This window comes from Mchenga conophoros, linkage group LG5 (genome assembly GCF_057382185.1).
Source record: "Mchenga conophoros isolate Kocher_MC1m ecotype Shallow Benthic linkage group LG5, M_conophoros_male_GT1.1, whole genome shotgun sequence".
NCBI lineage: Eukaryota > Metazoa > Chordata > Actinopteri > Cichliformes > Cichlidae > Mchenga > Mchenga conophoros.
The window spans coordinates 24,381,009-24,403,091 of record NC_140530.1 but is presented as its reverse complement, the minus strand read 5'-3'; the positions used below and the strand labels follow the sequence as shown (position 1 = coordinate 24,403,091).

General features: G+C 40.2%; 2 protein-coding genes across 3 annotated transcripts; one reads left to right on the top strand and one right to left on the bottom strand.

Annotated features, from left to right (window-relative positions):
- Positions 1–436: 436 nt before the first annotated feature.
- On the bottom strand, positions 437–21,934 carry mst1 (macrophage stimulating 1). 2 transcript variants are annotated; one of them, XM_085274429.1, is made up of 18 exons: positions 21,880–21,934; positions 15,302–15,446; positions 12,897–13,012; positions 12,702–12,816; positions 11,765–11,901; positions 11,296–11,416; positions 11,038–11,156; positions 9,528–9,702; positions 8,960–9,090; positions 5,934–6,036; positions 5,457–5,593; positions 5,318–5,350; positions 5,117–5,234; positions 4,952–5,029; positions 3,520–3,666; positions 3,308–3,414; positions 2,902–3,041; positions 437–2,187 (listed from the first exon to the last, which is right to left on the bottom strand). In XM_085274429.1, the coding sequence occupies exons 1-18, from the start codon at positions 21,932–21,934 to the stop codon at positions 2,026–2,028; spliced, it is 2,139 nt and encodes a 712-aa protein (XP_085130555.1). In that variant the 3' UTR covers positions 437–2,025. The 2 variants fall into 2 exon arrangements, with proteins under 2 accessions (XP_085130555.1, XP_085130554.1); XM_085274428.1 differs by lacking the exon at positions 21,880–21,934 and adding an exon at positions 16,164–16,431.
- Positions 16,645–21,638, top strand: abhd14b (abhydrolase domain containing 14B). The gene is made up of 4 exons (XM_085274430.1): positions 16,645–16,795; positions 17,603–17,817; positions 18,657–18,898; positions 20,616–21,638. Exons 2-4 carry the CDS (start codon positions 17,604–17,606, stop codon positions 20,793–20,795), a joined length of 636 nt encoding a protein of 211 aa, XP_085130556.1. The 5' UTR covers positions 16,645–16,795; position 17,603; the 3' UTR covers positions 20,796–21,638.
- Positions 21,935–22,083: the final 149 nt, after the last annotated feature.

Sequence of the window (22,083 nt, the reverse complement as noted above, 5' to 3'; positions counted from 1 at the left end):
AAAAGGTCCCTTTCTGTGTGGATTTCTGCTTTACATGCTGCCTGTGTGCAGCTGGAAAAAAACCCCTAAAAATAATATATTTTCAAGATGTAACTTTTTGCATTTACACAAACTGATAAAAATTGGATGGAAATGTTTGAACCACCGCAGAGAATACACATTCCAGGGGCAGCTGCTGCTGCCACTGGACCGCTCACGGAGTCATGTCAGGTGAACACGTTGGCGTACGACCAAAATATAAAGCTTTAAGTTAAAAAAGATGAAGCACGGAGATTAGTTTGGGTGATTTGCAGTGTCACTTTCATCATGTAATTAATACATTCTTAAACTGAACATCTTGCAAAACCAGATAAAAATAAATAATAATAATTCAACCAAACGTAGCCTATATGTCTCAGGTTATTACCATAAAATGCACAAAAGCAAAATAAAGAAGAAAACATCTGCATGTTTTTTTATGGCAGCATTTATTACAGATTTCAGTCGGGTTTCCCAGCAGCTTTTGTCAACAGTTACTTAGAACTGGTAGTCATATACAAATTTTCATTAGTCATCTACTATAAATATTACTAAATGAAAGTGAACAGGATGACTCTGAAATCACAACCGCCAGTCTGCTGTTTCCAAACACTCTATAGAACAGGAGCATAACTGGCCATCATCAGTTAGACAGGAACGCGGTCTAAGCTTTTCTCTCATCGGGTTCTATTTCTGCAAACAAATATAAACATAAATCTTGGGATTATCTGAGATTAAAAAAAAAGTTTAAGTTTTACTGAGAAAGACACAGAAAGATAGAATGGGGGAGAAGGTAGAGGTAGGGGGAGGAGGTGGTAGTGGTGGGGAGGAGGGGGGGGGGGGTCGCGAGAGAGAAATTATGCGTGTGTGTGTGTGTCAATGTATGAGAGAGTTCACTGGCCTTCCGCGGCGTGTGGTGTGTCTGAGATTCGGTTGGACTCTGATCTTGAGGTTTATTTAAGCTGAATTCCGTGGGCTCATCAGGACCGCGTTACAAAAATCCTCCTATAGAACTAGAAAGAATGTGCAGCGCATACAGTTCTGCATAAGGCACAAAGGCATGTCTTTAGAGGTGGGGGCAGGCATCAAAAGACAGGCAGAGGAGGGATTTCTTTAGAGGCTGGGGGCAAAGAAGGTATTTCGGAGTTCCATTCATTGCCAGGGAGAGCAGGGGAGGCGTACAGTTTTGCAATAAAGGGTGCATTTCCAGGGGATGTTAGGAACTCCGAAACTGTGCCGTAAACCTCTGCACCCCTGCTCTAACTGGAAGTTAATTAGGGACGATATTTTCCTCTGACTCTTCGGGGGCTATATTTGATTTGATTCATTTAAATCTTTTTAGAAGTTGGTGCAAAAACGGGCAAAATTAGAAGCCCTTTAATGCCTGTTTGCGATGCATAAACATTACAAAAAAAGGTTTTAAAAAAAAGAAAGAAAAAGTAGTTGTGAGCAGATAAACATTTATCAGGGTAAAGGCGAATAAAGACTGGAAAAGTAGTGGTAATAAAAATGAAAAATCTCATCGAAGTAAAACTGAAAAGCAGCTCACATTTTTATGATGAACCTTTTCCGCATGGCTTTTTATTTTGCATGTCAGCGTGCGTGATTATTGAGTTCTTATCATTTTGGCATATCTGTTGGTTTCTGGCTGCCAGCAGCGACAAAAAAAAAAAAAAACGAAAAAAAATGGATTCTGATCCACCTAATGTTAGTTATTGTGACTGAAAGGATTCATTAAATCATGCAGATGTAATGCAGACATAACAGAAGAAATCCCGAAAGATGCATTACTACAAAACATTTTTTTCATAATATAGTAATGTAATAGTAATACAAGTCATATAACACATTCTAATTATAAATCTGGATTTGTGTTAGGGATAGATTTTATAGACAAAGAGGCATCTGAGAAGAGGAAACGTGTACATGTTCAGCGCATGAAAAGGTCTCGCAAGTTTTGATAACACTCAGAATAATCAGTTCTGTGTTTAACGGCGCTCTCTCTTTCTAAGCCATCTCCATGACTTTCTTTATCCAGTCCACGTACATAGACACGCGGATAAAGATGTTGGGCTGCCCCGGGTGTCCACAGCGCCTCATGGGGATGATCACCCCCTCGAGTACCCAACAGTCCGTGTTCTGACACGCCAGAGGTCCGCCATAGTCTCGCTGCAGACACACAGGAACAACACTCCGGGGTCATTATTTGTCTCTGTTATGACTGACTGTCACTGCTGAAGTTAGAAACATCTTGCAGTCACATCTTGTCCAGTTCACTTCCATTATCCAACTGGTGACTGTGTTTGATTTATAGGAACATATAAATAACTGTATGCGCTTTGCTTAAAGTAACTTTCATTATCAAACAGTTTTCCCAACCATCAGTATTTGAAGCGTTAAGTCCTAACACGTTACGCCGTTATTTTGTGGCACTTAAGGAACATAGTTTGACACTTTGGGAAGATACTTGTGTTCACTTTCTTGCAGGGGGTTTCAAGTATCTGCACTTTTAACACAAAGCTAGACAAGCAGTTGGTTAGTTTAGCTTAACACAAACAGCGGCGGAAACAGCTGGTGGAACCAGCTGGATCGGCTCTGCCCAAACGTAATGAAATCCACCTACCAGGACCTTATAAACTCACAGCTTAAGAGAACATTTAAACAGTGTCTCTTAAACTTACAGTTTAAGCACGTACTTTCCCATTTTTAAACATCAAACTATTCTATTAATTTTTACAGCTATTAATACCAAAGATGGTCAGTGCTATGTTTCTGTTATGACTTGGTTAAGAAACCACTTCAAGCAGGGGACCTTGCATTTCTCCTGTAACATCACAGCGGCAAAGTTTTGAAATGGTCCACCACTTTTACGCAGATACGTACCTCGCACGCGCCTACTCCAGCTTGGAAGGCGTTTGTGCACATCTCATTTTCACGAACACGACCTCTGAAGTATTTGTTGCACTCCTTGTTACTAATAACAGACATGTGGGCCACATTGAGGACAGCCTCATTACCAGTCCCTTGAAAAAGATTAAGAAGAAGGAATTAGTTAGCAGCTAATGTATTTAGAGGCACAGTGAAACGAAAAGGAAGTTGGACAGCTGTTGAAAGATTTTGAAAATAGCAGTGCCATCTGTTGCTCAGTAGCCTGGATAGCCCTCATTTAGAAGAAACATTACTTCAAGGGCAGAAACAAGATGCTCGTTCTAAGGAAGACACCTTTTATTAATTATTCGAAGTAGAAGGGTACTGCATGAAGTCGGCACTTCCGAAGGATTATACTTGCCTCTTGTCTCGCCCCATCCTGCAATTTCACACCTCGTCCCCTCGCTTACAATGTAGCGCTCAGGAGGGAGGCAAATCTGAGAGACACGCGCATTAAACTCGGCCGGGCTACAGAAAGGGAGGAGGAAAAAGAGTCAGGAGGACTTTTAGGTATATGTCTGTGTATATATGCGTGCATGTGTGTGTGTGCTGGTGGGACTTGACAGTACACACTATTCCAGTTGTAGCATGACCAGTTGAGACTCAGAAGGTCCGCAAACAATCTTAGTGAGAGGGATGGTTTGCACACCGGGTTCTCCTTCTTGAGGATCACGAAACAGAGTTCCCATCTTGGCTGAATATCCAGGCAGGTCAACGTAGCTATGCACACATTCAGATGATTAAGCACTATCAATATATATTAAAGCATTTTTGAGTTTTGAAAGTTTGGAAATTATTTACTTATTTACTTTCCTGATGAGATTTAAATGAACGGCTTTTTCTCTCTATCATATCTGGATGGTAAATCTGAAGCTTTGTAAACTGAGAAACTGAGAAATTTAGACATGTCTTAGAAATATCCAAAGTCTAACAGTAAGTCAGACCTATTAGAGATTTAATTTAAATTTCACACTTTTACATGCACTCACCAACCACTTTATTAGGTAGTAATTAGGTTCCTAAAACTGTGTTAGGACCCGTTCTGCCTTCACCACATTCAGATTCTATTGGATTAAGTTCTGGCGACTGTGGAGGGCATTCGAGTAGTCTGAACTCACAGTCATGTTCAAGAAACCAGTTTGATCAGAAGATGGACATCGTCAGCAACAACATTCGGGTAAGCTGTGGTGCGTAAATAATGTTCAGTTGGTATTAAGAGGCCCAGAGTGTGCCATTACATACCACTACCAGCCTGAACCGTTGATACAAAGCAGGATGGATTCAAGCTTTCATGTTGTTTACTCCAAATTCTGACCCTACTATCTGAGTGTCACTGCAGAAATTGAGACTCAGCAGACCAGGCAACATTTTTCCAATCTTCTGTTGTCCGGTTAGGGGGAGCCCGTATCAATTGTAGCCTCAGTTTCCTGTTCTTAGCTCACAGGAGTGGCACCCGGTGTGGTCTGCTGTCGACAGGCTGCTGTGTGTCTGCTGCATACCTTGGTTGTTGTAACAAGTGATTATTTGAGTTACCGTTGTCTTTCTATCAACGACGTCATCTGGACCTTGTCCATGTGTAAATGTATTAAATTACTGCCATGCAATTGGCTGATTGAATATTTGTGTCAAGAGCAGTTGAACAGGTGAACGCTGCCTCTCTTTACTGCTCTAATATCTTTGCATGAATGTTTTGCAATGATCCCAGTCTTCTTCATGCTCTCGTGCTACTTTAAACACACAAACACCAAAATAATCTCTGGTCTTTTGCCATTGTTGTTCTCTCTGTGGTATTTTACACAAGTAAGAAAACCTCTGCATCTGGTTTAAACCAGTACAGACAAGCTGCACGCTGAAATGCTAACGTAGAGTTGTTTTTATTTGTGACTGGACATACAACTGGAATCAGTTTTCTCATCTAACGCTTATTAAGAATAAACATTTGCAAAAATGCCAAAAACTTTAGATGTGTGAAATCAGAGAGCACTTTTAAAAGAACCAGACTTACCAGGAGGAGAAACACTGTTTGGTGCTGATCACCCATCTAGCATTAACCAGGGATCCTCCACAGAAGTGGTTTCCTTTTCTGCACACACACAGGTCAGAGGTTACATCCAACATAGCAGAAAGCCTTTTACTATAACTGTTAAACACCATCAGCTGTCAGACTCACCTGTCTCTCAGGCTCACCGTCCAAGGTGAGTTCCCAGGAATCCCATTCACTATACGCATTATGGGACTCGAATGGGCCCGGTCTTCTCTCTTTCCACACTCACTAAACTCCACGTTTTCTGTGATCACAAAAAGGCGACTCAATACTGTAAAACATATTTTGCAGATGTTTGAAATATATTAGAAAGCCTGCTCAACTAACCTACTGGTTCAGTGATAGACACTTTCTCCCCAGCTGTGTAAAAACACCAACAGACTGAATGTTAAACTCAAACTCTGGATGAACCATCACCACACAGCCCAATAAAGTGCTACAAGAGACAGGTAGAAAAGATCTGTACCGCACTGTTTGATGGCACAGTAGTCAAACTCTGTTTTGTGGTCTGTGGTGTAGCACCAGGGTCCGTGATGGTCACCATCTGGGTTGCGACAATAGTTTTCTGTCAGATTGGCATCTGGATGCGTTCTTGGGTTTATCCTGGAAGATCACACAGATCTCTTAAAATATATAGGCATGCTAAAAATGCTGAAAACACGACAGTCCTTCTGTTTGTAACAATATTATTCTTTTTTTCTTGCTCAAGACACTGTTACCAGCTATTATGTTACAGACCACCTTAATAAAGTATAAAGTATAGAGCCTATTTTTTAATAGTACATTTTCTAATGTATTCATCGGTTCGAACAGAAAACAAAATCCACTCGATGTTAGTATGAAGTGCAGATACACTTTCAATATAAAGCCAATTAGTGGTCATAGTCATACATGTGCATAAAATAAATCCTCTGCTGTTTAATAGCTTAAATGTTTATCTTACTTTGTCCTGTGAGGCGTGTTAACGTTCCATTTCTGGCAGGTTATGCCCTTACGAGTTTTACGCACAGTGCCTCTGTAGTTTCTTCCGTTTTCATGGTAACAGTCTGGAAAGAAGACGAAAGACTTCATCATCATTGCAACGGCCATTACTAAGTATGGCAGACTGTCAAATGAGCATAATGGGACAGAACAACACTGCACTTTGTCTTCATTTAGAATCAAAGCTACATTTGAGGTGAAGTCTGGGCATTACAAAGTTTCTTATTTCTGCCTTATAATAATGGTATGCAGAGAAATTATTTAATTGTTTAACAGAGAAAGAATTTTTCAACATGGTAGTTTTATTTACAATGCATAAATCATTTCTTTTAGCACACGGTAATCAAATTATTAAAGGGAAAAAAATGAATGACATATTATGAGCTCCTGAAAACTGACCTTTTTGTTGAGCCATAGCACAAACCGCTGCTGTGCAATGGTGTGATTTAACTTTTATATTACAAGCTTTGAGCTTTATAAAGTTAAACCTGAGGTAAACCTCTTCCAATTTACCCATAAGTGAGCTGCCACTTGAGAAAGCATTGTGCCAAAATCAAAGTTAAAACAAAATGGATTCACAATCTTTCTAAGTGTCGAGAATTAGAGTGAGAAGTATCATCAGGAAATTCAAAGAGCCGCACAGAACAAGCCTGGCAGAGGGAGAAAAGATTTTAAAGACTCGTGAGAGATGTCTCTAAAGATTTACAGTGGGGCAAAAAAGTATTTAGTCAGCCACCGATTGTGCAAGTTCCCCCACCTAAAATGATGACAGAGGTCAGTAATTTGCACCAGAGGTACACTTCAACTGTGAGAGACAGAATGTGAAAAAAAAATCCATGAATCCACATGGTAGGATTTGTAAAGAATTTATTCGTAAATCAGGGTGGAAAATAAGTATTTGGTCAATAACAAAAATACAACTCAATACTTTGTAACATAACCTTTGTTGGCAATAACAGAGGTCAAACGTTTACTATAGGTCTTTACCAGGTTTGCACACACAGTAGCTGGTATTTTGGCCCATTCCTCCATGCAGATCTTCTCGAGAGCAGTGATGTTTTGGGGCTGTCGCCGAGCAACACGGACTTTCAACTCCCGCCACAGATTTTCTATGGGGTTGAGGTCTGGAGACTGGCTAGGCCACTCCAGGACTTTCAAATGCTTCTTACGGAGCCACTCCTTTGTTGCCCGGGCGGTGTGTTTTGGATCATTGTCATGTTGGAAGACCCAGCCTCGTTTCATCTTCAAAGTTCTCACTGATGGAAGGAAGTTTTGGCTCAAAATCTCACGATACATGGCCCCATTCATTCTGTCCTTAACACGGATCAGTCGTCCTGTCCCCTTGGCAGAAAAACAGCCCCATAGCATGATGTTTCCACCCCCATGCTTCACAGTAGGTATGGTGTTCTTGGGATGCAACTCTGTATTCTTCTTCCTCCAAACACGACGAGTTGAGTTTATACCAAAAAGTTCTACTTTGGTTTCATCTGACCACATGACATTCTCCCAATCCTCTGCTGTATCATCCATGTGCTCTCTGGCAAACTTCAGACGGGCCTGGACATGCACTGGCTTCAGCAGTGGAACACGTCTGGCACTGCGGGATTTGATTCCCTGCCGTTGTAGTGTGTTACTGATGGTGACCTTTGTTACTTTGGTCCCAGCTCTCTGCAGGTCATTCACCAGGTCCCCCCGTGTGGTTCTGGGATCTTTGCTCACCGTTCTCATGATCATTTTGACCCCACGGGATGAGATCTTGCGTGGAGCCCCAGATCGAGGGAGATTATCAGTGGTCTTGTATGTCTTCCATTTTCTGATGATTGCTCCCACAGTTGATTTTTTCACACCAAGCTGCTTGCCTATTGTAGATTCACTCTTCCCAGTCTGGTGCAGGTCTACAATACTTTTCCTGGTGTCCTTCGAAAGCTCTTTGGTCTTGGCCATGGCGGAGTTTGGAGTCTGACTGTTTGAGGCTGTGGACAGGTGTCTTTTATACAGATGATGAGTTCAAACAGGTGCCATTCATACAGGTAACGAGTGGGGGACAGAAAAGCGTCTTACAGAAGACGTTACAGGTCTGTGAGAGCCAGAGCTTTTCCTTGTTTGAGGTGACCAAATACTTATTTTCCACCCTGATTTACGAATAAATTCTTTACAAATCCTACCATGTGAATTCATGGATTTTTTTTTTCACATTCTGTCTCTCACAGTTGAAGTGTACCTCTGGTGCAAATTACTGACTTCTGTCATCATTTTAAGTGGGGGAACTTGCACAATCGGTGGCTGACTAAATACTTTTCTGCCCCACTGTAAGAACAACTACCAAGACACTAGTAAATGACTTAGCCAAGTTAGGAATTGTTGTTTAAAAGAAGACAATTACTAGAAGCCTGCACAGGAATGGACCCCGTGTGGCAGATCAAGTAATAATGTCACTTCTGGTGAAGACTTCGCTTTGTCTTCCAAGATGACAACAACTTAAAACAAACGTCGTTTTTCGAGAAGACCAAAGTGAACTTCACTGAGTGGCCTGCACAAAGTCCTGACTTTAATCCCACTGAAGGTCTGTGGAGAGAGAACTGAAGACCAAAGTGAATAATAATCCTGCCCCTAGTAGTTTTGGCTTTTTGAGAAATAATTTCGTTGTTTTGTTTCAGAGTAAAATAATGTAAGCATCCAAAATTGTCTCTTTGCTGTTTTTTTTTTTTAAGTATATTTGCATAGGAGGGCTAATAATTCTGTCCTCATCTATAGTTAAATGTTCAAACAGAGAAAAAGAAAAAAAGAAACAATTTCTGGCGACTCGTCAGATATTCCAGGGATTTGGGGCTCTCGCTGGAGGGGTCTTCATCACATTGATATTACAGCCCTGCACGTCCTCATATGAATATTCATACAGTCGATGCATCGTAAGGTCATCTTTATTCATTAATGCCAACAGGAGCCTGTTCGCTGGATTCATATTAAAATGGAGAAGAAGGCTAATACCCTCAGCTTCTATGTCGTCTGCACAGCGTTTAATTTGCAAGCAGAGAGCAGTCCTCATCGCTGGGACAGATGTGAAGCACCAGGGAGCCTCCGACCCATCTGGGTTACGACAGTAGTTCTCCTCCAAACCCCTGGATGAAATGTAAGATTCAGCTCATCATTGATGCATTAAATTATTGGTCACTGACACTGTGCCGGGTTAGTGTAGAGACACAGAGATCACGCTGAAATAACTAAGTTCTTGTCCCCCCACCCTTGAGTGAATGAAATGCTGCTAATCACTTCTGGCATGATGAGCGATCACAGCATCACAAAGAAGTTTAATATTCATTTCACATGCATGCTGCCACTCTGAGAGCGATCTGCTTTTAATGGAGAATTACTGACTATCCATCATCTACTGCCAACTGTCAGCAGAGAAATAAGATGCAAGAAATCTCACTGCAATGACGTTTTGACATTAATATTCATGTGCAATGCAGCGAGAGCACTATCAAACTAACAAGTTGTGACAAAAAAAAAAAAAGACTAAATGAAAAGGTTAACCTTAACAGCGATCAACGCTTACTTGCACTCATATATGTTTGGGTAGAAGGGGTGCTCATGGGGTTGCTGGGCATCCCACCGCTGGCAGGGGATGCCTGACGTGGTCTCGTTGACTCTCCCGCGGTAATCCTCCCCGCGCCCACGGAAACACTTGGTGGTGAAGCTGGAGCGCTGGCGCTTCTCTACGTGAACTTCAGCTGGAGAGAAGGAACAGGTTAAAGATGACATAAACATCAACAAAATGCAGGAGAAAACGAAAGTTTGTTGGAATAGTCTCATGAGATAAAAGAACAACGTGACCTCATTTTTTAATGAATCACCTTTAAGGACCAAATGATGCTGATTTACAGCGGCAGAGAGAAACTACGCGGAGGATCAAATAAACACAGATATAAAAGAGGAGAATAATTACCTAACGAAACAGGATAAAAATCATGAGAAAATTAAGATGTGAAAGTGACGGTGAAAACACAAGAAGCTCAGGAAAAAGCCGTGGTTTCCACGTGTGAAGGATAATAACATGTTACATAATACTAATCACACCACAGGATGGCACTGTTTTATCGTGATCTTCTCTTGTGTCAATGATTCTCATTGGAAATCCCCAGGTTACACAACTTCTGTTGAAATTTTTGGGAGAACACTAATGCCCTGTTTATTTGATTTGTTTTGCTGGTTGTTCACGTTCTCTCTTAGTCCTTGAGTGTATAAAAAAAAACACACGTGGCCATCATCTACCTGCTTTAGAATTACAATTATTTTTTAAAGTATGGGCCTGTATGTCATGAATGTAATTTAAAAAACAAACAAACAAAAAAACCCAATAAAACTCTTAGCTATTGTTAAAAGTAAGCAACATTTTAAAGTGCCTTTCATAGGCAAGAGTTACAAAGACCTACAAAAATACACTGGAATTAAAAGCAGTACAAAAAGGCATAGAAAAAAAAGGCTGGGGGGGGGGGGGGGGGGGGTGTAATAAAACTACTATTACTACTACAACTGAAGCCACTATATCTGGCAAACACAGCCTGTTATACAGCCTTAAATCAATGAAAAAACACTTTTTTAAATTGATTCGTTTAAAGAGAATCATCGTCTGCCCTGAAATGTCTCACATTTCTGAACGCAATTTGTACAAACACAGAAAAGGTGATTTTTCTAGATTTAATTACAGCAACTTAATGAGACTCTCTAATCCCACCGTCTCAGAGTACTACAGGAATCAATTTGGCTTCCTCTTTCTTGCCTGAGGGACCCACTGACAAGAACAGAACAAACAAATAAGCCACAAGTTTAATCCAGTAAATTTATACAGTGAGAGAAAACATTACAGTAACATCTAGTAATTATCTTACTCGCTATATAAGCCAGCAATTTTGCCTATAAACATTTCCAAAAGATACTGAATTTTGGAGAAGAAAGAAAGGATGGAGATTTTTTGCCTTTCCTTTTTCCTCTCTCTGAAAAAGTAAAAGTAAAGACTCTACTATAGGAGTTGGTCCAGTAAAGGTCCAATAAATGCAAGCTCTTACTACATCGGCTGATGTCACAGTTTTCCCTTTCCACCTCAGGGTCAGTGGTGTAACACCAAGGCACCGGAGAGGCATCAGGGTTACGGCAGTAGTTGTCATCTAAACTCTTATCAGGGTACCTGAAAAATACACATAGGCAGGTTTTTAATCACCTGGAAATGGAAAAAAGAAATGACTTAAATAGTTCAGGTGCAACAGCAAAATATGTTGTACAATGCTAACTCAGGTGCAAACAAAACAGTAGTAATGATTGCATACTTTTCAGGTTGGTAGATGTGTTGGTGAGGGTACTGCTGGTCCCATCTCTGACACTCTCTGCCATTCACAGTGTGGTCAACCTGGCCCCTGTAGTCCTCTCCATTACATGTGATGCACACCTCTGCAAGCAGAATGACTCACAAAGTGAAAGCTGCTTGAAGTAAAGAGAAACACACATTTTTTTAACAGCACTTTTTAACAGCTTCTATAATTGCTGAATAATTTTCTTAAAGCACATTTAAAGAATGAAACTTGAAGCTATTCATGAGGCAACTTGAAACAGTAACTATTGTAAGTGCACTGCTATCAGCAGGTAAGCCAAAAAACGAGTAACAAGTTTTCCAGTTCCACCAAATTAAAGTGCTAATTACGAGACATTTGGAGGAAATAAAGCTTACGTAAGGCTTTACAAATCTCACATTTGCAGTTTAGATAAGCAGGATGATGTGTGGTAATTTATGGGATGTACCATCTTTGCATTGGGGAATGTTGCAGCTTTCATAGCGTCGCTCCGGGTCGGTGGTGTAGCACCACGGACCGATCCGATCCCCATCCGGATTCCTGCAGTAGTTCAGCTCCAGACCATTGGTAGCTGTAGGAGTCCACCTGAGAAAAAAAAAAAATTTTCAGTTAGTCAAACACTTTGGTACAACTGGTCGTTTAAAATAAAACAAACAATGCAGTTGAAGTGACAACTCCGAAATCTGGGAGTGTCAACTTCTAGTGTGGATGAATAATATAGACGCTGCAGCTGTTCTTAAGCCTGAGGGATGGATTCAGACAACTATGACAGAAAGTGACTGGGTTCAATCTTAAACACTTACAGATGTATTAATGGATTTTTACAAGCTGAAGAGCACACATATCTGACATAAATTTGTTTTGGTTATCACATGTAAATCTGCTATCATTTGCAGTTTTATCAGGCACACCTGTACACCTCCTTCACGGTGGTGTAGTTAGAGAACTGCTGGCCACCTGATGGCTATTACTCAGATATTCATCACGATTTAATCGCTGTCAGGTACAGAGAAAAGATCTGGTTCCTTACTTTGCTCTGAAGACTGCTTATGATATTTTGCTTATCAGTTTTTCTGAAGAAAACAGGCACCCACACTGGTGGAAATAAGGCTTAAAAACAGTGAAATTTAGAGATACCACAACAGTGAAAGGGGTACAAGCAGTAATGCACTCTGGCTTTCTGCCTTCAGTCTGGCTTTAAGGGAAATGAAAGACACGGTTATTCAGGAAAGTTTCTTGAATTTCCCACCTCTTCATCTCTCTCCCACAATTGGAAAATAATTATAAATAGAGCTGTGCTGTTGTTCACCTCTGAACTGAAAGTGAAATGCAGCACTTTATCTTCACAATGTCTTTTTTTCTAGTACAGTGAAGATGTAACTCACCTGTGATCGTGAGGAAATTTGGACCACCACTGTTGGCAGGTGAGTCCGCTTCTTGTGGTGGACACTTTGCCTCGATAGTCTTCCCCTTTACCCACAATGCACTTCCTTACATAGACTGCATAAAAAAAAGCAATCAGTGGTTACAGTATCGATGGGAAGCACTGATCTCTGTGATATCACCGATGTGAGTCTTACCCTTCTTCTCATAAAGATCACAGTTCACGTTTCTCTTCACTTCTGCATTGGTGCCATCACCCACCCAGGGCAGATGTTTACAGGTGACAACTGGACGAGTCTCATAGTTGAAAGCTCTAATGTTGAGAAATATTTTCACGTCAAAGCTCTTTACTTTCAGAGGATAAACCTGATGTCTGCAAAGTGTTTTTAAATTAATCGGTGAACATTTTAAAGTTATTTTTAAGAATATTACGTTTAACATTTAACAGACAGTATAATGAAAGCCCGACTGATATACTGGCAGGGATGACATGTCAGCTGATTGCCGATATATCTGTGTCAGCATTATTAAATAAATGCTGTCTTAACTAGACCCCGATTGGTAAAGATACAGATTTTAATATTGATATCAATATCAATATTTAATCATTTTAGACTATTCTGATATATCGGTTGATTTCTTTTTCTTTCAGGGACACAATTCACTGTTTGTTGTGTTTCTGGTGCTCCAAACATGTGTTGCAGACAGTTAAGTTCATATTTAGAAACTATGAAACAGCAACATGATGTGTTTGAAGAGTGTTTCTCCCATTTCTTCTTCTTTCTTTTAAATTTATTGGCATTTATAAATGTCGATGCTGCTGGCGATTACCTAATATCAGTAGATAGTAATGGCCCGCCATTATTATCTACTGTTCTAGTCTTAAGATGGCAAAACTATGGGGAAAGAAGCTGCAATGACAATGTTGATAGTCCAGACTGAATAAGGACTCATTCTGTGGTGGAAAGCCTCACATCATCTAGCCTTTTACTAATAAATATCTACAAGGCTAGACATTCATTCCAGGGTGGAAAGGTTGTGCAGCATACATCTTTAATGGCTTTAAAAAACAAGAATTGGGTGCACAGGTTTTAATTGACTCTAGATTTTCTCAAAGCCCTGAGTCCATTAATATTTGGTTGAATGTCCCTTAGCAAGTTGCACCTCAACCAGATGCTTTTGGTTTCCATCAACAAGTTTCTCGCACAATTCTGGCTGAATATTTGACCACTCTGCTTGGTAGAACTGGTAGAGCTCATTCAGAATGGTTGGTTGGTTTCTTGGCATGGATCCGGCTTTTAAGCATAGTCCACAAATTTTTATAGTCCAGGAGGTCAGGACTTTGTTGTGGAAAAACATTCCAGAAGTTTAATGTCAGCCTGCTTTATCCTTCCAAAACTTTTCATGTGAGTTTGTCCTGCTGGTAATTTCAACCATCTAGTTGCTAATTTGAGCTGAAGAATTTGGTGGTAGTCTGCCTTTTTCATTATTCCATCCACTTTTTGCAATGTGTCAGTTGTACTGGCAGTAAAACAGCACCAGAGGATGATGCTAGCACCACCTTCTCCTCTTTGTCATACTAGCCAAACAGCTAAATTTCTGTATCACCTAACCATAAAACTTTAATCGAGAAGGCATTTGGCTCGTCTGTATGGAAAGCTGCACATCTCAGTCAGCATGAAAGCGTCAATTTTGAAACGGGGGCTTCTTTCTTGGTTGACACTGTTTCAGTCCTTGGCGATATAACTGTGAACGGTGAGTCAGGTGTTCTTGGCGGTTCCTGGGTTGCTTCTGAACATCCTAATTAATTTCCTTTCATCTAAGGATAAGAGTTTAGGTATTGTTCTGGACCTTAGTAAAATTGTGACACATCAGAAAAGCTTGTACTTATGTGCAATTGTTTAAACTGATGATCTTAGAATGTGCAGTTGTTTGGCAATGGCTCCGTTAAGCTTCAGGAATGGACTTTCCAAAGCCTTGATGTTAACCCTACTGAAAATTTGTGCACTATGCTTAATCAGAAAACTTGAATAATCCCTAAGGAAATCAAAAGCCTTGGCCGTACCAAGAAGTCAGCTAAATGAACTCCAGCATTTATACCAAGAACAGTGGTCAAATATTGATCCAGAATTATGCCAGAAGCCTGTTTCTTTTACAGATGATTTTTTTGGCCTTTTAGCCTTTATTGGATAGAGGCAGGAAAGCAAGGAGAGGGCTGTGGGACTCGAACCTCGGTGTACTTCTCTGCGGTCATACGGGAAATGGTCGCCTGCTAACCCACTGAGCTAAACCAGCACCCAGAAGCTTGTTGATGGCAAAAAAACAAAAAAAGCCCCTAATTGAAGTGCAATTTGCCAAGGTGCACTTCAATCAGAAGCACCTTCTATTGACTAACTATTAATGGGGGTGTATACTTTTGACCCTGTGTGAATTAGAGAGAATTCAAAATATATCAAAAAAAGTTTTTCGCCCAATTCCAAATTCCCAAAGTGACAATGACATCCATATCTATTATGAGAATATGTTTTAAGTTCTTGGCCAATTTATAAGCAAAGTCCTTTTGCAAACTGTAATCTTTAAGTAGTTTAAGTGTGTTGTTTACCTGCAGTCCAGTGTCTGTGAGCAGCGTGTGGCACAGTCCTCAAGGTTCAGGCCTGGTAAAATCTGCACTCGAGCAGAGTTCCAGGAGGTAGGAACGAGCTCTCGGCCCTCCGAGCGCTGGAAGTCATTCAGAGGACTGCGGTACCCTGTTCATGTATAACAAACCACAAACATAATGCTTACAGACTGATGTGGGGACCATGCAGTATCTGCATCTGTTTAGTCCTGGTTTTAACTGGAGAGCAGTGGCACCACATGGAATATTTGGGCAGGAGCCTGGACACATATAACCTTTGGACCAACGCTCTGCTGCTAGTTTGAGACAGCAGATATCCAGAAAAGGTTTGAACAGCAACAGTTACACTACTGGTAACTCAAACAGGCCCCCGTTAACACAGATACTGCCAGTATACACTAATGAAATGATAAAATCCATCACATACTAATAGTGGTGCTGTCAAAATGAAAATAGCTGTCTTTTAAAATAGTTTATTTGTTTTGAAAGTGCTCATCAGTGCAGCTTTAATTTCCCCCTCAACCATAAATCGATGGTTTTTCAACGTGATTGTTGTCACCTTGTCAACTATAAATAGATCAACAATCAACGATGACAGAACAACAGTGAATCAATGTTATTTCAATGTCAGTGTCAGGTTTCATCAGTATTTCAATGTTGTTTCAACATTGGTTTTGTGTTGACATTTCAATCCTGACGATTCTGATGGTTCCGATGGAAAATCAACATCTGTTCAATGTCTCCTTGCTATCTGGGCAGTCAGGCCTCATCATCTTTAACCAAATAGATTTAAACAACCAAAAATAATGAAAGTAGACAGAATAACTAAGAAATTAATCAAACTTACCAGTGACCACTCCGACAGTCAGGAGAATGCACTGCAGAAACGGTTTCATTGTTTGAATCGGTGGAAAATAAAACTATTATAATCACGTTATGGGGGTCAAAACGAGATCTCTGCTCTAAAATCTCCTGTATTTTGATGCCGTGGTCAACTTCAAACAACGAACAGCTCGACCTGACAGGCAGAAAAATACCCCCAGAAGCTCAGCACGATGTTAAACATCCACACAAAAAGTCTAAATCACGACCACCCACACGCCAGCGTCGCGCCTTTGCTCAAACAGTGGCCCTAATCCCCAAAACACAGCCGATCAATACATGTATTAATCATTAATGAGGAGTGGCACATTGGTCCTTGTTCATGAACCTTCTTCATGCCCCTCAGATATATAAATATTTGCATCAGGATTACGCTCAATATCCTGAAAAAAAAAAAGAAAACTTGTGATTTTCTTTTCTGCCACAATGGACGCAATTCTCGCCACAAACGCTAGACGTCAGTAGGACGATTTCCAAAGGTTTTTCTCTTTCTCTTGTTTTCCGGGGGAGATAAACTGAAGCTAAGCTGCAGCTGGCTCAAGAACCTGTCTGACTTTCTCTGTTTTGCACCTTTAATCATCGGGGATTCACAGTCGGGTAAGAAAAGGGAAGGAGGGGGTTGTTATTCTGTCGCCACGTGTGTTTTGAATGATGAGCATAAAGCACCTAGATAGGCGAGTTCGATGTAAAATAAAAATGATCTAATCTGGACTTTGATCCGACTTGTTTAACCCGCAGCTGCGCACACACTTCTGTCTGCTGATTATGCGTCCGTGGAACATCCGATTAAGTCCACGCTGATCTTTGAAAGCACGGGGATCGTGGACAAACTTCTTTAAATAGTCTATTAATAGTTCTCCAGGCTTCTTGAATGACATTCAAAGCTTTTCTTTGGATGTCGGCTTTTGTTCTGTTCTCTCTCGATCGTGATGATCTCACACTGCTTCGATAATGTTGAAGTCTGACCAATTCATGACTGATAGTGTTATCAGATATGCTTTTACCAGACTGACAGTGTGTTTGGGATCATTATTGTGCTGAAAAATGTTACATAAAGTTACATGAAGTTTATCTTTCTGTGCTTGCACTTTGTAAGGAAAACAAAGCAAATGAAGTTACATAATTGCATTTTTATGGCGTACACCCATTATGGTTGGGGATTTTATTTTTTAGCATCTCCACAAGACTTTCTCTCTCTGCAAAGAAATATGGTCCTCTCTTGGAGTGATCTTTAATTCTGTCAAGAGACAAGAGAAGAGCTTCACAGAAACTGGCGGCATAGAAGATGATTGGGTTTTCCACCTGAAGGAACTAATATTGTTAAAGAGAAGGAAAAATGGGAGGTATAACAGTGTGGAAACCCATGTGAAACAACTGCTTTCTCTTTCTTCTGTTGTTGTTCAGGATGGCAGCTGTTAAAATGACGGAGGGTACAGTGCAGGTGGAGAGCTGCAACGCGCCACTGTTTTACAGACAAAGCGAACCTGTGACAGGAGGAGCAAAAGTGTCGGTTCTGCTTCTTCACGGCATACGCTTCTCTTCAGAAAACTGGCTCAGCATCGGCACTCTGGAGACGCTGGCCAAAGCGGGTTGCCGCGCGGTCGCCATCGACCTGCCAGGTGCGTTTGTCAGGGAACAAACACCATCTCCTTCCGTCACTCAGCTTTTAACTGAAAAGTCAGCATGACCAATGAAACGCAGCAAGGCAACAGGCTGCCACCGGCACATAAAGAGCTCCTAAAAGTCTCAGGGTCAAACTTTTGGCTCTTCGCTGTTTTGAATGCTCGCAAATATTAAATTGGGACTATTGACAGTAATACCTAATTGTGTGGCCCTATGCTAACCCTTCTGAAAATGAAAAACAAACATATTAATTAAATATAAGCTGGGATATATGAGTTATAACTTGTTTTAATTTTTTGTTTGCAATTTATTGCTTAAAACTTTTATTTTAAAAATGTAAGTTTTTCAACAAAAAGTCTCAAAAACTCTGTTTCTTAACTTTCTTATTGTTGTTTATATTCTAAACTTTTTATGAGAGCTTTTTTTAAGCTAGCTGTGTCCTGTCGTTTTACCTATTTTCATAGGTGAAACTTTAACTTTTTGCATTATATTTATGGATATGTATTTGCAGTTGGCATCAGGACTTTGGCTTTGTTTGGAAAGTCAAATGTGCATGGGGGCTCAAATTTGAAGTGAACTGAATTGCTTCCATGAGTCATTGTTACAGCCCGTGTTCTGCTTGTTTTTAGAATCTGGTATTTTTGTCTCATGCTTTGACAGCCTCTAGTGATGATCTGGCAGGCACTCTACAATTTATATAGATCACTGAGGCAGCATGGGCCCAAAAGAAAAATGTTTGCCTTGGGGACAGTAATTACGTTAATAAGTCAGTGTCCATCAACAAACCTTACTCCTCTCCTCCTCTTCTTTTCTCGTGCCTCCCCTCTCTCCACAGAACTTGGTCAGTCTAAATCGGCCAAAGCCCCAGCGGCAGTGGGAACACCCGCCCCTGCAGGTTTCCTCAAAGAGGTGTGTGAGCACCTGAATCTAACCCCGGCGGTGGTGATCAGCCCATCCCTTAGCGGGATGTATTCCCTGCCCTTCCTCCTCGAGCACCAGGCTCTGGTGCGAGCCTACATCCCTGTCGCTCCCATCTGTACGGACAAATTCACAGCGGAGCAGTACCAGAGCGTAAAGGTAGAGTCTGTGTGTGAGGATATGCCTCTGCTTGATATTCCTTTGTAGGTTCCTCTCCTGCAAAAGTTTTCTTTTTTTTCTCTTTTTTGGTATAGTATATGCACTGTCATTTCCTTTTTTAAAGGATAACTTGAGCAGCTGCGAATATCATCCAATTTTCCAACTCTTCTTTTTAAAAGAGACAGTGACTTTACCTGCACAGATGCCACTGGCTTTCATCCAGCTCAGAATTGTCTTAATGGGAAATCAATTGTAGGCACATTAGCCTGAAAAGCGATTTGTCTAATTTACTTATTTAGAACAAGCACTTACCTTAACAAAATTTGCTTTCCTTTATAAACAGTTTAAATGCAGAAGTTGTACATTCTTTTTTTATTTTAATCCAAACAATATTCTAAAGACTCAGCTCACACATTAAAGTCTCAGCAATTATAACGCAGCAAGAAGATTGGCACGAACAGGAGCAGTTTTTCTGTATAATGAGTGTTTTTAGTTTTAAAGGATGTTTTGCAGAGAATACTTTTGGATATCATATTTAATCTTTTATTAAGTGTTTTAAAAGGCACACTGTTGGTTTTATAAATAACAGTTAAACAGCTAACGGGGAATGTTAAGTGACCAAGTTTTACTTTACAAGAAAGATCCTAAAGATTTTAAGAAAAAAAATCAGATAAATGAAATTTAGCTATTTTAGAAATAAGATGGAGATTAGAAAACACTCATCATAACTGCTTAAGAAATTACAAAGAAGCTGGTCAACCCAGGGAGCAGAGCAAATCTGGTTCTGACAGTATGTTTGCGCTAAGTACCGCAGCAATTTCCTAATGTTGTAAACCTGCTCAACATTTGGCAATAAAACCCTTTCTGATTCTGATTCTGAAATCATTAAAAACCCAAAGGGTCTCTGCGCTTGATACAAAGAACCTGCTCCTCTGTCCCTTTTGTGACAGGTTGTTACAGGCCTCTGTATTTGTATCTCCACTTTCAGCAATCTCTTAGCAAACAAAGAGACATCGGAGCAGCAGAGTAACTCAAAAGATGGACAATAGAGTAATAAATGCAACTTACTGATGATAAAAAAGCATAAAACAAACATTTATGCTGTCATTAAGTGTCAAAGTGTGTTACAACTAAAATAACTAAGCCGGAGTAACTGCATTCATGTGTATTTCTGCAATGATGCAGTGAATATGTGGGAAACGATTAAGTTGTATTCACAAGTTCTTCAGGTTTTCTGATGAAGTAATCTGATCGATGTTTTGTACCAGTTAAAAAAAAAACTGGTACAAAAATAAATGCTTTTTATAACCTTTTACTTGTAATAGAGTTTGTTCATATTGCTGTATTTTTTTTTTTTAATAAGATGAGAGATCTGAACGTCTCTTCTCAGGCTGGAAAAACTAAGACTGTAGTTTTTCTCACTTTTATAATTCTTATTGACTACTAGACACATAAATCTGTTACACCTAAAATCTTTTAGTCTTAGCTTTTCACAGGACTTGTTTTGATTTCCTTCTTTCCTTTTTTTTTTTTTTTTTTTTTTTTCCAGCTTGAGGTGAAATTTAGGACATCTGCAAAATCCCTTTAGCTATGGGTTTGAATTTAAAAACAAATAAAAGAGAGACAGATTTTCAAATGCCAGAAAAAGGACAGTGGAAATCACTCTGCAAAGGGCTCTTTTTCTTTCTTTCATTATTGTTGTGATTTTTGTGTCCAGGTCCCATCGCTGATCGTTTACGGTGACCAGGACCATCAACTCGGGGAGGTGTCGCTCCGTAACCTGAGCAATCTGGCCAATCACAAAGTGGTGGTGATGAAGGGAGCAGGCCACCCCTGTTACCTGGACGACCCAGACACTTGGCACAAAGCTCTTACAGACTTCCTTAACACGCTGTGAAGCTCTTTGCTGTGCATTAGCAGCGCGATCGCCAAGAATGCGGTCACGCATAGGCAAACACATTAATCACTTGTGAAGAATTGAACTCACGTATTCCCAATGCTTAACCTGATTTGTATGTTTTGATACGTCTGCAAATCGGGCCTTTTCTAATGGTGACAGCAGTTGAACTTTTCCTTAAAAGGTTGAAGCCTGAAGCTTTTTGAGAAATATTGTTTCTTAAATGAGAAAACCTGATGTCAGTCTTGAATCTGTACACTAAACACAAAGCTCAAGTCTGCAGCCGACTACTGAACCCAGGCGTGTAGGATTACGACACGTGGTTCACCCACATCACTGAACAGCGTCCAGTATTTCCACTCTGGAAACTTTGTTTCCTGTTTCGTTGTTGTAAAATATTTCGTTTGAGTAATTTTGGTTTAATTTAGGTGACTGAAGCTACAGTTCACTAACATCATATAAAATGACCGTGGTTGTTTTAGTGTTTGAGTGCACACAAAACTGCAAGTCTTCCAACGGTCACCTGGTCAAGGCTGCGAAGCAAGATAGAAATGTGTTAAACATGTGTCGCTTTTATGTCTCAGTGTTTCTGTCCTAATGCAGTTTATCTGACTTTGCAGTAATCATTACAGAACTGCCTGAAATCAGCACGAACGATGCCTTAAATTCGCCAAAGACCATTTTTCAATATAACTGAACCCAAGTTTTAATAAAAGAATGACACTTTATGCCTCACACACTGAAACTCTGTAATTATGAAGCAATCAGAAGGGAGCATGTTATGAACATGGAAATGTTCGTGATGTGTCTAAATGGCACAAACAGAATAAAGTTCAAAGAGAGCAGGCTGCAGGTCACTTTCATGTCTCTGCACCATGTTACGTTTGCCAAATGCTAGCTGCCTACACATTGCACTCATACACACCAGGGTTGTATTAATCGTCTCATCCCAGCGTTAGAAGTGAATATTTTTAATAAAGCATCATAATTATTATATATTTGCTTGGTTCTCAACAGACTGTGTGTTTTCTATTTAACCGAGGAGTTAAAGCAGGTAACGTCAAACTGATTTTACATCACGGGCCACAGACAGCTTCGACTTCAAGTGGGTCAGCCCAGTGAAAGTACATGAGAAACATGTAAAATTACAGTTTAGTTCATTACCCAGCTGATGTTTCTATAGATAGATGGGTAGATTGTGGAAAAGCGGGAACTTTTCTGTCATTTAATTGTTTATCTATTACTTAATGACTTTAGAATAGTATGAATAGCAATGTGGTGCTGTCTT